At 38.1% G+C, this 15,677-nt stretch overlaps 1 protein-coding gene across 3 annotated transcripts in view; it reads left to right on the top strand.

The window, feature by feature from the left end:
• Positions 1-8,287: 8,287 nt before the first annotated feature.
• Positions 8,288-15,677, top strand: part of TDP1 (tyrosyl-DNA phosphodiesterase 1) — a 42,467-nt gene continuing 35,077 nt past the window's right edge. Inside the window, exons 1-7 of one of the 3 annotated variants that reach the window (XM_017813916.1) lie at positions 8,288-8,358; positions 8,780-8,890; positions 9,063-9,613; positions 11,130-11,173; positions 11,802-11,857; positions 13,158-13,254; positions 13,807-13,841. In XM_017813916.1, coding sequence (XP_017669405.1) covers positions 8,841-8,890; positions 9,063-9,613; positions 11,130-11,173; positions 11,802-11,857; positions 13,158-13,254; positions 13,807-13,841 — 833 coding nt within the window. In that variant the 5' untranslated portion in view covers positions 8,288-8,358; positions 8,780-8,840. The remainder of the gene's footprint in view (positions 8,359-8,779; positions 8,891-9,062; positions 9,614-11,129; positions 11,174-11,801; positions 11,858-13,157; positions 13,255-13,806; positions 13,842-15,677) is intronic. The other 2 variants (XM_017813913.1, XM_017813914.1) reach the window with 2 other exon arrangements.

Raw genomic sequence — 15,677 nt, 5'->3', positions numbered from 1 at the left:
GTCCTTTCTGAGACCAGGAAGAAAAAGGCTAAGGATCATGTGAAAGTCCATCATCTCAGAGGTTTCTGATGGGAAATCCTCTGCTGTTTAATAGGAAAGTATCACCACATCTACCTCCCAACACGAACAAGAAAAAATCCTTGTTGCTTTGGTTTCCCTTCTTTGGTCTATCAAGAGAAGTAAAAATGATCTATGGCCAAAACCAAGGACAGAAATTGGTAAAACCTGTGACATAACTGAGTGGACAAATATGAGTCAGAGACATAATGAGAGGTAGTAACAGCTCATAGGTAGAGTGAATGGCTAGAGATTTCCTTTAACAGCTGGAGGAGCTCCTACTACAACAGTCAGAGCTACAGTCTAGAACACTGCAGCCACTGACCCTGACTTTATTTATAATAATATCATCACCACATGTGTTAGTCTAGTACTGCTTCCCTTAAGTTTGCAGCAACCAGGACATCATCTTTTTATTTCCTTCAGGTGTTCTATTTTGCTTAATTGTTTCTGAATTAAAATAATATTCCAAATATTTAGGAGAAGAAACCTTATGTTGCATATAGTAACAGCAAGAACTGTAAATATTTGACTTGTTTCATTACTGTATAACTGTGCAGTCTTCATTGCACTCATGAGATTTAAAAAACTTCTCAAATAATGGACCTAGAAAAATGTAAAACAGAAATAAATTTCCCTCCAAAACCAGCTAGTTTCATTTTTCCACCTTAAAAATATGGTCTACTAATTATGAATTATTTTAATTATATAAATAAAAATTAAAACTTAAATAATAGCCTTCAAAATTAGATCATGATCATGCGAACATTTCAATATAGTTTAATTTTTCTCACATATTTTCTACACTTGAGTATAATGCTTCTGTTTACTTCTACTTTCTCCTTTTTTTTACCTGCCATCTCATGTTTCTTTGCACCGGAGAGAAACATGGACTTTTTTAAGTCAATAGCATTTGCATGCTATGGATAAATATACATGCTGCATAAACAATCTATCTGGCATCATTCCCAGAAGTGAACTCTGAAACAATGTATAACCTCAGCTATAGATTCCTACAAAATTCATAATAAAATTGAATGTAAAACTGGATTGGTTATTCCTCCTGTATACTATATGAAAGTCTTTACTTGTACATTTATCTTATCTTTCTAATGAACTGAAAATTAAAGAAATTGAAACGCAAATCTGGTTTGTAAGCTCTTAATTGACCTTTTCTTCTAAAATCAAAGTAAAACATAAAAATTAAGAAACAAAAATCTGATCCTCAAAAGCTCAGGCCTCTCCATAAAATACACAAGAATCTTGAAATAAAAATTCTGCAGACACATGGCTTTATGGGAAAAAATTCCCACTTCAGCTCAATATTTAAACACAGATGAATACTCTTTTCTCGTAACTTTCTAATATATGCCCTATGATCATGTAAAACAAATTTGTTTTCCTGAGAAGGCAACATGACTGCATCCTGCAGGAATTTTTCCTTTATCTAATAACATAACAAAAGCTCTGCACTTCTCTTTCTTTTGATTCATTCATATCCTATTCTTTCTGCAGTGGTTCAAAAGCACAACTCCTTCAGCTCCACCTGCTGTCTCAATTCAAATCTTAAACTCCAAGTGTACAGATTTCCAGTGCTTCTTTGCTTATTTCTTCTTGGAAAAATCATATATTAAGAACCATTACGGTCTCAGTTTCCAGGATTACACAGTCTTGCTGCTTTCAACTGCTGGGTTCTGTACATGCACCATTTCTATAATAATAGAGGTTGCCCAAACACACTGAACTTATCTGCATGAACAGCTTTCCATTCAATTGGATAACGATGGAAGTGAAATGATAAAAAGCACTATAAGCTTTCTATCCTTTTATTTCTCCTCTTTCAGAGCAACATAAGAGCACAGAAAATTATAGTATACAATTTTCCTTCTATAGAATGACTCCTATAATAGAGTCCCGCCTATTCATTGATCTTGAGAGTTGGCAATTCATGTGCAGCTAGAACAGGATGTAAAGTTATGTCAACAAACAAAATGTCATCTTAAAAACTGTTAAAGCCAATTAGGTATTAATCTGTCTTTATATCGTAGTTCACTATTTTTGGTTCACACCAAATACCGCTTTCATGTGGTACTTCTGTTGAAAAAAAAACCCTGAGTAAAATCTTTATTTTGTATTTGTTGCCTAAATTAAAGATTTACAAGGGTGTGGTTTAATGAGCACGGGTTTTGGCATCAACGCTAGAATAAACAGAACCAGCCTCCACAATGCCTTTCCAATATATTGATACAAATACTTGTAGAGCCATGTGGCAAAAGGGAAGAGGAAACTTATTGATAAAAACAAAAACAGTTTTTTGCCACTTCACATTTTATATGAATCATTTCTCCAGTAAGACTTGCCACATGACCCCACATACAGAAGTTCAGGGGCAATTGGTAAGGTCAAGGACAACAAAAGCCAAGCAGAATTATATAAATGGGAAGCTTGTTTCAGAAAGAGATATTTATTGAACTGTGGTGTAAGACTGCAGTATTTTTTCAAGGTAATAGTGGATCAGTATAAAAAAACTGATAGAAACTTTCATCACCTATCAAGTTGAACACTAAAAATTACTAACTACTTTTCTCTCTCATTAATCAATATAATCTTGCTTTTAAGAAATGCCACTTTGAGTGGCAAGAATAAGTTGAAGCTAAATGTAACACAGAAGCACTAAAGATACTACCAACCTAAATGAAATCTATTTCATAGCCATGGTCAGCTCACTTATAGAATCACAGTATCATTTAAGTTGGAAAAGATCCTTAAGATCGTTTAGTCCAACCATTAACCCAGCACTGCCATGTGCACCACTAAACCATGTTCCTAAGTACCACATCTACAGGTCTGTTAAGTGCCTCCAGGGATGCTGACTCCACCACTTCCATGGGCAGCCTGTTCCAACGCTTGACAGCCCTTTCGGTGAAGAAATTTTTCCGAATATCCAATCTGAAAATCCCCTGGCACAACTTGAGGCCATTTCCTCTTGGCTTATCATTTGTTATTTGGGAGAAGAGACCGACCCCCACCTCATTACAAACTCCTTCCAGGTAGTTGTTGAGAGCAATAAGGTTTCCCCTGAGCCTCCTTTCCTCCAGGCTAAACACCCCAGTCCCCTCAGCCACTCCTCATAGGACTTATTCTCCAGACCCTACACACCAGCTTCATGATTCATATATATCACACAATGGTAGTATCTATGGCATTTAAGTAACAAAATACTTTATTCTAATTAAAATAAAACCATCCCTATTTAATTCAGTAAATTAAGTATATATGTAGTCCTAATAGAGTCCAAATCAATACCCAAATCTTAAATTCAGTATGCTTAAACAAACACACTTAACTTTATACAGATTGGAGTTCCCTATACACAATGGAACTGTAATATTCAAATCTAACTTTTGGAGCATTAGCCCCCAAATTTGTTATTTCCTTTAAACAATGAAAGAAATTTCTGTTTCAGTATTCAGATTGGAGGCCAGCTTTTTACTGAAGCCATGTTGGATCAAAATTAATTTGGTAAATCTGTCTAAAATAAAAACTTCAACAAAAAGATAGAGAAGAAAAAATGAGAAAGAAATTAAAAAAACATATGTGCATCATTTATGCTTCTACAGCTATTCTGAAACAAACTGCATCCTACGTCCTCTGTATTTCCTTTACTATCTTTCAATAGGTTCTTACCTCACAACTTTACCTCATAAGCATACTTGGAGTGACACTTACATGTTGATTAGCGCATTTCCAAGATTCATTAATACTAATATTACTGTGTTACCAAGATTAATAGTAGGAATGCAATAAGCTAAATTACATGATGAGAACAAATTTTTAAAAAATTGACTTTTCAGAACTGAATTAGGTGGTGACCAAGAGATCCCTGTAAAACATCTTTAAACAATGTAAGGGACAGAAAGGGAGTGCATAGCCAAGAAAGCACAGAGGTCCACTTTGAGCTATATTTACATAGTTTTTTTGACATGACTGAGTGCTCATGAGTCTAAACCCTTGCACTTGCATTATCAGAATACAGGAGTGCACATAGTTGCAGAACTGGGACAACCCGCATGAGAGGAGGCCACATGTGAGCAGCTTCTAGTGCAACCTAAGCACACTCCACCCTGGAGAATGCACAAGCCAAACACGCTGTGACCAGTTAACCTAAGGCTACACATTCCACTTGGCCCGCAACACTTTTCCCATAATGGTGTCAGGTGTATAAGCAGACTAGGGAGCCCTGTTTAGAAAGCTTTGGTAAGATGTGCCAGGAGAGCAGCTGGAAGTTGTAGGCAGCCTTGAGTTCAGACTGCCCTCTGTACTCTGTATGTCAAGGTGCACTTCTGTTGGCACTTTCTTCATCAGCAGGTGCCGACCTACTCATGTACCTCCTATTGTACCTCTGCACCTCATGTGAAGGTACAGAGTTGGGTCAAGAAAAACACTGGACACCAGGGGCCTGACCTCCTAGGCACAGGGTAAAGAATGCTTTTAGTTAGATCTAAATGTAACAGTATGGGAAATGAAACTTCAGCCAGGGAAATGACATATTTTCATGACAACTGTTCCTGCAGTCCCCGTTTCATTTGAAACACTTAACACCTGAATGTGCAGTTAGTTAGCTGAATGGCTGCTGAAACATGAGAGTATTTTAGATCATTTCAAATAATTTGGGGGAAAAGAGGATCACTGAACCAAACTGTCAGAGGGAAAAAAAAGTTCCACAGACTTGATTCCCATAACGTTGATAGTTCCAGAAATGGTAATTATATGCTAACAAATACATCAAATATACATACAGTATCAGTCCAACAATCAGGTTAATCTGTTTTCATTCTTTTCCAGTTATTTGCTTCAGAAGCCTTAATTTTAAACAGTAATGTTCAGTAAAGTTCAAAATCTCTATGAATAACCACACTAAAATAATATTTTATAAATCATACAGAATTGTTTTAACAAAGTTATTTTGAAAAATGAAGTGGAGTAGGAATGTGATTCAAATTCTTAGGGCCCACGTTTTCCAGTAAAGAGTTCGTTCATGACATCTAGTGGGTAAAGTCAGTATTACTTTTAGTTTATGGAATAAATACAAATATGACCAAAAAAAATATGTAGCAACAATTTACTAACAGTTCAGTGGCTTTACTGCAGTTGATGCTAAGTTACTGCCGTTTCTACTGAAAAATTTATGTTAGTATGGAGTATAGCTGAGGAAATAGTTCCACCTTAAGAAGTAATGTGTGCACACTATTCTCTATTTCTTGCAAAAGCAATTGAAAGGACCCTTCTTTCCAGGGCTGTTCTTAGTAGCTTCCAAAAAAAATACAAGGGTTGTTAATATAATCCAGGATTTTAATAATTTTGACAACGTAGTAATATGCACAATAACATGCTCAAGAACTGGATCCTAACAATCAACTTTTAGGATTGCAAAATCTGTATTTGGTTCCTCTCTGCTGCATAGAGGGTTGTGTTTCCCAGAACTAGATTAAAACCCACACAAATGTTGAAAGGAATACATATAGGGCCTAATCTCCAGTAAAAGCAAAACCTATGGCTGTGCCATAAACCATAGCTAATGCACGTTAGCAAAAGCCACAAAAAAGTATCTGCCTCCCCAGGGATCTTTTAGGGATCTTCACAATGAGCAGTCATTGGGTAAAGAGCAACAGTTGCTGGAATTGGGCCCACATAGGGAGCCAGCAAAACCATGAGATGACAGAATCAGTCCTAGGACAAACGTTTAATTAATTTTTGTGCAGCTGCATAGACAAAATGGTCCAACAGCCAGGTGGTCACGGCAGTGCCTAGAGACACAGCAGGTGTGACTTGGCACTTTTTCAGGAAGAAATAACTAAACCTGCAAATCCTTTTCTCCCAGGAGTCCTCTACTTCTATTCTCTTTCCAAAGAGGTGCCATAAGTGACTTATGCACAGAACCTGCTCCTGTTTAAATGCCTTAAGCATGTTTTGAGCACTCCTGCTAGAAGAAACATCCAGGGAATTTGACAGAACAGTTAATTTTTAGATGAAGGTAAAAATAAGTAGGAGAAGAGAGATAATGGGAAGCTGAGTATTTTCAGATTCATAATTCAGCAGTTAAGACTCATGTTAGAAGTCTTTATCATTTTTAGATCTGGCCATAATTCATTGGTAAAATGTTTACCCACAGCTGAAATGTATCGAGTTCATTAAAGTTCATTAAAACATTTCTGTGGGTTTTACTTTAAATTATCTTAGATGTAATTTTGTTTATGACTTTGTTAAGACAATTTTTGTAAAATATGTATTTAAGTAAAAAAAAAATAATAATTAGTCCCAAGTGGTCCTTGATGAAGAAGATTCTCAAGCTGGAAAAGAAAAATGAATGATCATTTCTACTTTATACATACTTTATCTATATAATATAGTTTGTATTGACATGCCATCAGAAAGATAAACTCACAATCATAGTGTATTTATTCTGAAATGTTGTGTGTTCTTCGCACTCTTTTTCAATTCACTTGAGTAGAAACGTAACTTCCAAAACTACATCAAGCAATATAATTTATCCAGTATTTTCCTGTATGTAAACACATTATTTCTCTCAATTAACCTTTCTCTTGTTNTTAACATTTTTGTACAGCCGTAGGTTTACATTTGAGAAGTCAAGGCAAAAAATGCCCAACTGTTACTTGAAACTTAAACCAGATATATTATTGAGAATACATAATTATTATTAGAACATGTGACAGTTTCACATCTACTGAAACTACTGAGTAAAGAAATTGAGTGTACCACTATTAAAAACCAAAAGTCGATCAATAACAAGCTCAGTGAGTCATTTATTTCATGTCTTGTACACATGAAATAGAGTACATCCTTCTCCTCATCACCCTCTGCAGCAGGAGAAGCAGGGGTTTGATTATTTTCTTCTGAAATAAATATCTGTAGATAAGAAAATTACTTTAGAATCTGTAGGTATTCTGTGAGACATCTGGATCTTCAGAACATAGATGAAAAAGTATATACCTTTGACGGTTTCTAACAAAAAAACATTACTAGAGCAACGTTAATATCTTCTCTGCTTAAATAGCCTTTGCTGTCTTCCTCACGTGCTTTAAAAAGCTAAAAAAAGAAAGTGATTTCCTTTAAAAACAATAAAGGCAAACTAATATTTTTTTACTTTGCGTAACTGTTATAGGAAAAATCACACACCTGCTGAATAAATTATGCTATAAATAAACTATTGAAGATTAGTCACATCTCTGTCAGAGCTCTATTTATCTACTCTGTTCCAGTAGCTGAAAATGGACCAAGTCCATTCAATTTTAAAGTTAAAATAAAGTTTATCCTACTTCTACGTTTTACATGCTTATAATAAAAAGGCTTTTTGCAAACTTAGAATGCATAGTACAGACTCCTAGAAAAGAAATGACATTAAATTTGTCTCCGCAAGCTCTTAAACTGTTTCTTAAAAAATTCCAGGCAGCTTTAATTCTCAGCACTACATAGACAGGAACTATGAAGAGAGAGTGGAGTGCCAGCAGAGTCAGAAGCCATTCAACTTTCTTAAGTACTTCTAGAAAACAAATATCATTTCCAGAGTCTGTATTTAGAGACTATGCCCATTACATACAAAAACATGCAACTCTCCTAAGAGATTTTCCCCACAGAAGACCTTCAGCAAGAGTTCATAATACAGAATTTAATCTTACAGTAGTGAAGAGTACATCCTCGGAGGGTTTCAGAAAGAAGCATTACATACAACTTTGCAGAAAAGCACCAAGAAAATTACACAGAGCAGCTGAAATTTCATTGAACGCTTTTTTCAGTGTAGCTTGCCGATCTTACTGCTGGCACTTACATAATTTGTTAACTGCAGTCACAAGCTTACAATAAATTAGAGTAAGGCGAACCAAACGCTCACACAGCTCGCTCCGGCAGCCAGAGCGTGCTTTGATGCAGGCCGCGCTCCTCTGATTAATGTCACACCTGCTCCCTCCCGAACTCCTCACGCAGTTGTCTCATTAGCGGGGCACTTCAGACACACTGATTAACACCGCGCTGAATGAACCATTATGCAAATACCGCACCTGCCCTGAGCTAATATTTAAGCCAAATAGAGTCTCATTAGATTAATTCAGGTCACTGAGACGGGCTCGATCTGCCGCTGTAGCCTCTTCGCGCAGCCTGACCGCCCCCAGCTCCCGTGCGCCACCGGCCCAGCGGCGGGGCGGGGCTGCGCGGGGGAAGGCGGGCCGGGGCCTGGTCTCGCTCCCCGTCGCGGGCTGCGGGCTCTGCGGGGGCGCCGGGCGGGCGGTGAGTGGCGGTGCCGGCGGAGCGCGGCGGGCAGGGCGGGCGGGGCGGGCGGTGAGCCGGGAGGGCCGACGGGGCCCTTTGGCGCCGTGTCCCGCGCGTCCCCTCAGCCGGCGGCGGCGGGCGCTGCCGTGCCCGGGGAGCGGTGGTGGGAGCTGCGGCCGCGCGGCCCTGGGCGGTGGGGGCGGTGGGGGCGGCTGGGGCCGGGTGGTGCCGCCCGAGGCACGGGGGTGGCGGAGGGAGGCCGCTGTCCCGGGCTCCGCTCCCGAAGTGTTTTCCCGCGGATGCAGCCGGAAAGGGCGGCCCCGGCCCGGCCCCGTGTCCTCCCAGCAGAGCGGGCGGGATGGCTCAGCCTTAGCTTTGGTATGAGAAATGCCTGCATCGTGCAAATCACTGCTCTGACTTATGGAGTGCTTTCCCATAGGTTGCCCTATGCTAGCCCGCCTTCCGTGTGCAGACTCTTCACGTTAGCTGCTTCCCATTTCATGGTTGCTCCCGTTGCACGTGCTTCTTTGTTTCCTGGGAACAGAAACAAGTAAGCCTTGTACACTATTAAATTTTCCCGAGTCAGAAGTTGCACGGAGTTTCTGCTAAATACAGAAGCACGCTTCCTTAATAATAAACAAATGGGAGCCAGGAAGGGAAACGGACTTGAGCTTAGCAAAAATGCACTATTTTTGTTTAGTGTTTTGTTTTCTAATCCATAGAAACATGCTTCAGGAAGGCGCACATGGTAAATGGACAGTATCCAGCAGTGATGAAAGTGCAGAGGAAGATTCCGATAGTGAAAAACCATCTACATCTACGCTGTCGGATGCTGCACGTGGTAGAACAAGTGAGCCGCAATATCCATGCTCTGAAGCTAGGAAAGCTGCTCACAAGAGAAAAACTTCTCCCCTGAAGCTCACTGATGAAAGTCTTTCTACAGAAATACCTCCAGCAGCAAAACAGAGAACTAGCCAAGAAGGCTTAGGCTGGTGTCTTTCTAGTAGTGATGAAGAGCCTGAAGATCAGCAAAAGCATGCCCCCAAAGAAACAGTGAAAGAAGAAAAATATGATGCGCCCAAAGAGCAGTCTCTGAATCTTTGCAAAGATGACAAACTCTCAGAGAATTTGAAAGCAGAGGAATATAATGAAACATCCAGTGAAGCTCAAGATACCTGGGATTTGTTAAATGGAGGAAATCCCTTCAGGTTTTTTCTCACTAAAGTCAGTGGAATTGAACGGAGTTATAATTCTGGAGCCCTGCACATAAAAGGTGAACAAGTGGCTTGTACAGAAGTGGGCTTTTGGGAGAAAGCAAGAGCATGCTTAATTTTAGTTTGTGGGTATTTTTAAATGCGTGTATTTCTTGATGTAGCTGAAGTTTCGTATTCTAAATATGCAAATTTATAGGAATTGGTTCTCTTATCTGGACTTTTCTCTTCTAGAAGTATAACAAAGCATTATTTGCTTACATGTGGTTGTAACTTCTGAGTTATGCTGCACAAATCTAATGTGTATTTAGCCAAGGTAATTCAAATGTGCTTTATTGCTGCTTTCCCTATGAGTTAATATGGGGAAAACCACTTGTCTTTGTGGCAGTTATAGGGATGCTTCTCTAGGATGCCTAACTCCCTGAGTAGTTGTTTGCACTTGCCTTCGTGCTGCTGAAGGATTTGGATCTAGTAATTTGCTATTACTTGATGCAGTACTTCTGAACATCTGTGTCTGGGATTTATGGGTCCATTTGAATTCAATTGGCAGTGAACATAAGTCAAGGTGGAGCAAGGTGTTTGGTGTTACAATACTGATGCTTCAGGATTGCTCTGTAGTTGTAGTTTGATTTAGGGGGGAAGAGCCTTGTACACCTGTAAGGATCCCCTTATTCAGAAATGAAATCTCATCTATCACAAGACAGAATCAGAAGCAGGCATTAATAAGAGAGTTATGCACAGAACAACAATAAAATGGGGCAGAAAAAAAATTGTAATTCTTTGAAGGAGAAGAAATCGCCAAAGACCTGTAAAATTAGGTTGTAACTTTTCCTCAATCTCATGTGCTCCCTATGAGCACTGATTATTGATGCAAGCTGGTATCAAAGACCAAAGTTGCTCTACTGCTGTATATTTTTATGTGCTTTATGAATGTATTGGGGCTTTCGACTAGTCCTCTCTTAGGAGTTCTGCTAGGTGATTAGTTGAGGTGGTAGGCAGTATTTTTTGTTAAACCTGCAAAACCAGATTTCTGTAGAGCTAGGGCATGAAATATTTTACCCATCCTAGAAAGTATTCATAGGGTGTGTTTTCAAGTTGGTGCTGTGCTTCAGTTGCTGGGGTTATGAATCCTCAGTTGGATTAGTTTCCTGTGTTACCATGAATGAACAATGGATACAAGTATCCTATAATCAGTCTGCAACAGACAAATAAGCATTAACTATGCCATTATTGCTGCTACCTTGCCACAGTTCTTTAAGCCCATTCTATAGGGGAGAGAGTAGTTTGTCCCTTTCTCAGTATGATCCTGGACTTTCTCCTAATCAATTTTTAAAACTTGTTTTCTGCTTTAAAAGTATTAATGCTTTTTATAAGCATATGACCCTAAGCGATTCACTGGAGAATCAGTGACTTGGATACTCAGATAAGTAATCTCACTTGTGAATGCCTCTGTTACACCAAGTCTTTGAACATTCTGGCCCTTGTGGTATGGTACTTATCAAGCTGTTCAAGATGCAAAATGTTTACTTTAACTTTTTTTTTTTTTAAATTTAATTATACTTTAATATTTTTTAATAGATATTTTGTCTCCTCTTTTTGGGACTCTCATATCTTCTGCCCAGGTGAGTTTCCTGGTTGCCAAACTGATTTGACTTGCTTGTTTCACTTAATTAATCTTAAACTTGATAATCCGTGCTTGTGTCATGCAGCTGACATTAGCAGGGAATTTTGTTAAAGTACAGAGGGAATTCTAAATGTTTTTGACTGTTCAACAGTTTCTTGAAACATAAAAATCGTTCTATGTTCTGCTTTAGAATTTAGGCAATTGTAGGACTACTTTCTCTTTCCTGTTTTTGAGGAAGAAAAAAAACTGCCTTGCAATCTAGAAATGAGTTTTTTGTTATTGTCTAGAAGCTTTTGCTATCTTTCATGGCATAAGCACATGGCAAAGAGATGATCCTTGAACCAAAGCTTTCACATTATGTGCATAGATTGCTTTTTTTCCTGCATGTTAAATATTATGACCACTAACACATGCTTTTGATAAACTTAAGTTCATTCTTAAATTGTCGAGAGAAATAAAAGAAGCATGTGAAAGTAAAAAATACACTTGGTTTTAGAACATGCTGTATATGATGCAAACAGTATTGTGTGATGACTTTACGTAAGAGGGTTTTTTACTGTAGTTCACTGTTTTAACAAACTGCTTTTTCTTTTTAATGAGTCTATTTTCTTTTTCTTATGTGCAAGTTTAACTACTGTATAGATGTGGGATGGCTTGTAAGACAGTATCCACAGGAATTCAGGTATGTTTATTTTATGAAGATGAAATGATGCAGTTCCCAGATCATTCGGTTCATACAGGTTCCTGTTATAAGTGAATGATGAGCACTTGTTTGCAGTTGCAAATTATTGTTACCAATTGTATATGCACAGACTCTTGGTTTTCTTTCTACTCTCATTCCGCAGTTGTAGTTCTCTATTGATTTCTTGGCTTTTTTTTCAAGACTGTTAAAAGGTCAGAGTTCAGTATAGCTGGTTTTTGATTTTTATTAGTTAACATTTGGGAGGTTCCATTGTGGGCCACAGTGGCAGTGCAGTAGATGACCTATAAAGATGGAGTTAGAAGCTTTTTGCCCTTAGAGTTTACTGAGTCAAGAGCCAGATAGTGCAAGAGAAAGGAGAGTGTAGGAAGGGCGGAAGAAAATTACATGAAAAGTATCAGGATGATGGTGTGGTTATGACATAGTGAGTTGATGGATATTGTCATGAAAGCAGTTCTTGTTTGCTTGAAATTCCTTTCTGGTAGTTGCAACGTCCTGCAGATGAAGTGAGTGTATAATGTGCATTTTTCTATACTTTTTTCCTTCATTTTACTGGAAATGCAGTAGAACCAGAGTTCACAGAACGGGTAAGTTTGGAAGGGACCACAGTGGGTTGAGCAGCACCCTATTCCTTCTGGGATCCTCAATTACCTATGTCAGAAAATTGTCATCAGTATGCAGCTGGAAAACCAGTAGTGGGTGATAATCAGTGGGCCATACCAGGCTGGAAAATTTCCTGGTGATGTGTCTTAACTGGGCCCCAGGTAGGCAACACTCCCTCCCTATGGATTGGATCCAACTGGCAGGATCAGAAGTTGAGTTCTAGGGAGTGAACGCCAAACTACTGCCAGAATAGACCTAGCCCTCTCCTTTTCCCTATCATTCTTCCCATCTTCTCTCTAAGAGGACAGTTTCTAAATTGTCTTAGATCTCCACTGTGTACATCAGTGCTTTTGAGAAATATCATTTGTCCGTTTCCAGCTATAGGGATAAGAATTCCTTTCAAGATCTTGTATTAATAGTTTCTGTTTTGGCATCTGCTTTATTCCATGCTTCCTGTTTCCCTTTTTTTTTTCCATTAAAATTTTCTAGTGTCTTTTTCTTAGAGGTTCAATTGTAGTTACTGCTATTTTGAGTTTGTTAAGGAGGCATATAAATTTCAGTGCCATCTTTCTGCTGGCTTATCCAATGTAGGGGCCAGAAGTCAGAGCTACGTGAAGAAATGGTTTATGCCGATTGCTAATTCACTTGATGTTTCAATGGTAATCTCCTTGTGTTTAAGGAAGAAGCCATTGCTGATAGTTCATGGTGAAAAGAGAGAATCCAAAGCTGAACTGCTTGCACAAGCACGACCTTATGAGAACATTAGCTTTTGTCAGGTAATTAACATCTGTATCATCCTTTGGTTGAAGTTAAGCCATCTGCTGCACTCAAAATCTTGTTATGAACGAAGAGAGACACACCTTATGTGGGAAGTTAAGAGTTTTTTGTTAATTTTTAAGGAATGTACTTACCAGGACTATAGGAACATGGTAACAATGATCCTGGACTTATGTATGTCCTTATGGTAGGCTATTGCCCACAAAAGTGTGCATAGAACAGCTGCCCACAAAAATGTCACAGGGTTTACAGAAGAGCCGCTCTCTTTCTCCTGTTCATCTGGATGTCTAGCATGAACCTTGGGTCCTTTTCTGCTGGCTGTTTCTGAAAATGCTGCTGGTAAGAGATGCAGAAATTTTGCTGGAGCAGTTCCAGCAAAAGTTGATTGCCATTTAAAGTCTAGCTTGTATAAAGTGGAGACTGCATTTAGAACTACTGAGGGGGGAAATAATGTGTTTTGTGATCTGTCCACTAGAGAGCAGTGAAATGAAATAAAATTAGAAAGCAGTGCACAATAGGAATTCTTAATGATCAACTTTTTAATTTTGTAGGCTAAACTGGATATTGCATTTGGAACTCACCACACGTAAGTAACACTATGAAGCAGAAAGGTCTGCCACAAAGCTGGGTTTCATAGAAATTGTTGAGTCTTAAAGAAAAATTTCCATAACCATTTTATGTTTAGAGATGGCAGGATTCTTCTAGTTTAAGGAAACAGTTCAGCTGTTGGGTAGATATGAGATGTGCAAGTTAAACAGCTGAAGTCTAACAGGTCTAAGACAGGTGAACTGCAGGTCCTGGCTCTTGCCTTGCACCTTAATGCCAAAATTGTAATGCAGACTTGATCAGTCAGTTTTACCTCTTGGCAGGGCAGGCACAACACTGATTTGTGTTGATAGGTGAAGGATCTGGAAATTAGTGAATTTGGAGGGTCTTCTCAAAGAAGAAACTTGAATTTAATATTGTAGAAGTGTCACAAAGGGAATTTTATAGATTAAATCTGTTCTTATCTGTAGTTTTCAATCTTACATCTCAGCAAAGATATTTTGGTTTCAGTTTGATTTTCAGTAAAAAATACTGCAGTATTTTTTAATCAGTTAACCTTTTGCATAACTTGTTTTATGAAACATGACATTACATTAAAACATTGGTCTGAAATGCCAGTGTTTCTGACAGAAAGCATACTGACAAACTCATTGCCTGTTTGGAGAAAAACATGCAGATAAAGGGAAGAAATGAGCTTTCTAAAAAGGAGTCTTGTTTCTCTCAGGTTTGGTGGAGGACATAGAATGAATTGAAGTTGTCTTTCAAATAGATAATTTTTAAAGCTTTAGCTTTTTTTCACTTAAGCTGTATAAACAGCAACTCTCATTCTTTGTGTGTTCAACTTTAGATTTTTTTCTTCAATTACACTTTGGCATAAATAAGTGATAAGGATACTAAATGCTGCAGTTCTTTAACCCTGTATTTTAAAGGGTTATTCTGGGTAGTGTGTTTCTGAATGTATGTTCCGCTGCAGGTGGAAAACAAGTGATTAACAGAGTAGTAAATTGAATCCTGGTGGTAATAACACAGCTTTTTTAAGGGAGGCACTTAACAGATTTCACCCCATCAAATATAAAGAGTTAAATTCATGTAATTCTGGTTGTATGATGTTAAACTTATATTACATTTCAGTGACTTTTTTTGAGATTAGTGGTGTTTCAGTCAGTTATCACTTTTATATACCTTAATCTTGCACTTTATTTTGCTGTAAAATACTTATTTTACTGTTAACTCCAACTGTGCTTAGATCAAGGCATAAGACAGATGTGGGGAACTATTTTATGGTTACAGGGTCTTGCGTATTGTGCAGACAGCTGTAAGCACAGGAAAGTGTGTGCAGGTAACATTAAAAGCAGAATTTACTGAATAAGTACTTGCCTAAGTTCAAACCTGATATGGTTTGCATCTTGTCATGGAGCAGCAATGAGAATAAGACTGTTTTTCCTTATGGCTTCTATTCTTGAGCATGGGTTTCTGTGGAAACCATTTCATCCCTTGGGACCATATGGATATGTTGTCTGCACAACTATTGAAAACTTGTATATGAAAATTTGAGCACTTATGTTACCAAAAAATACAGATGTTTATTTTAAACTCGGTTACTAGTTTTAAAACTTCTTTATGCAGTAGCTTGAGTTTAGAGTTATGGTAGATAAATAGCTTTTTTTGACATCCCAGTGATTAGCTACCTACGCACCTTCCTTTAAAATAAAAGTTCTCAGTTTAAGAGTAAGGAACTAAGTTTCAGTTAATTCAGCTATAAGTAAAGGTCTTTTAGTATTCCTAAATTCTCTTTTTAACTATCTGCAAAGCGATAAGTTTATCTGAAGAACTTTGCCAATATATAGGAAGTGTTCTGCAAGTATTGATTTTGCTG

The sequence above is a fragment of the Lepidothrix coronata genome, unplaced genomic scaffold, assembly GCF_001604755.1.
Source record: "Lepidothrix coronata isolate B3197 unplaced genomic scaffold, Lepidothrix_coronata-1.0 Scaffold43, whole genome shotgun sequence".
NCBI lineage: Eukaryota > Metazoa > Chordata > Aves > Passeriformes > Pipridae > Lepidothrix > Lepidothrix coronata.
This window is presented reverse-complemented; position numbering and strand designations above follow the sequence as displayed.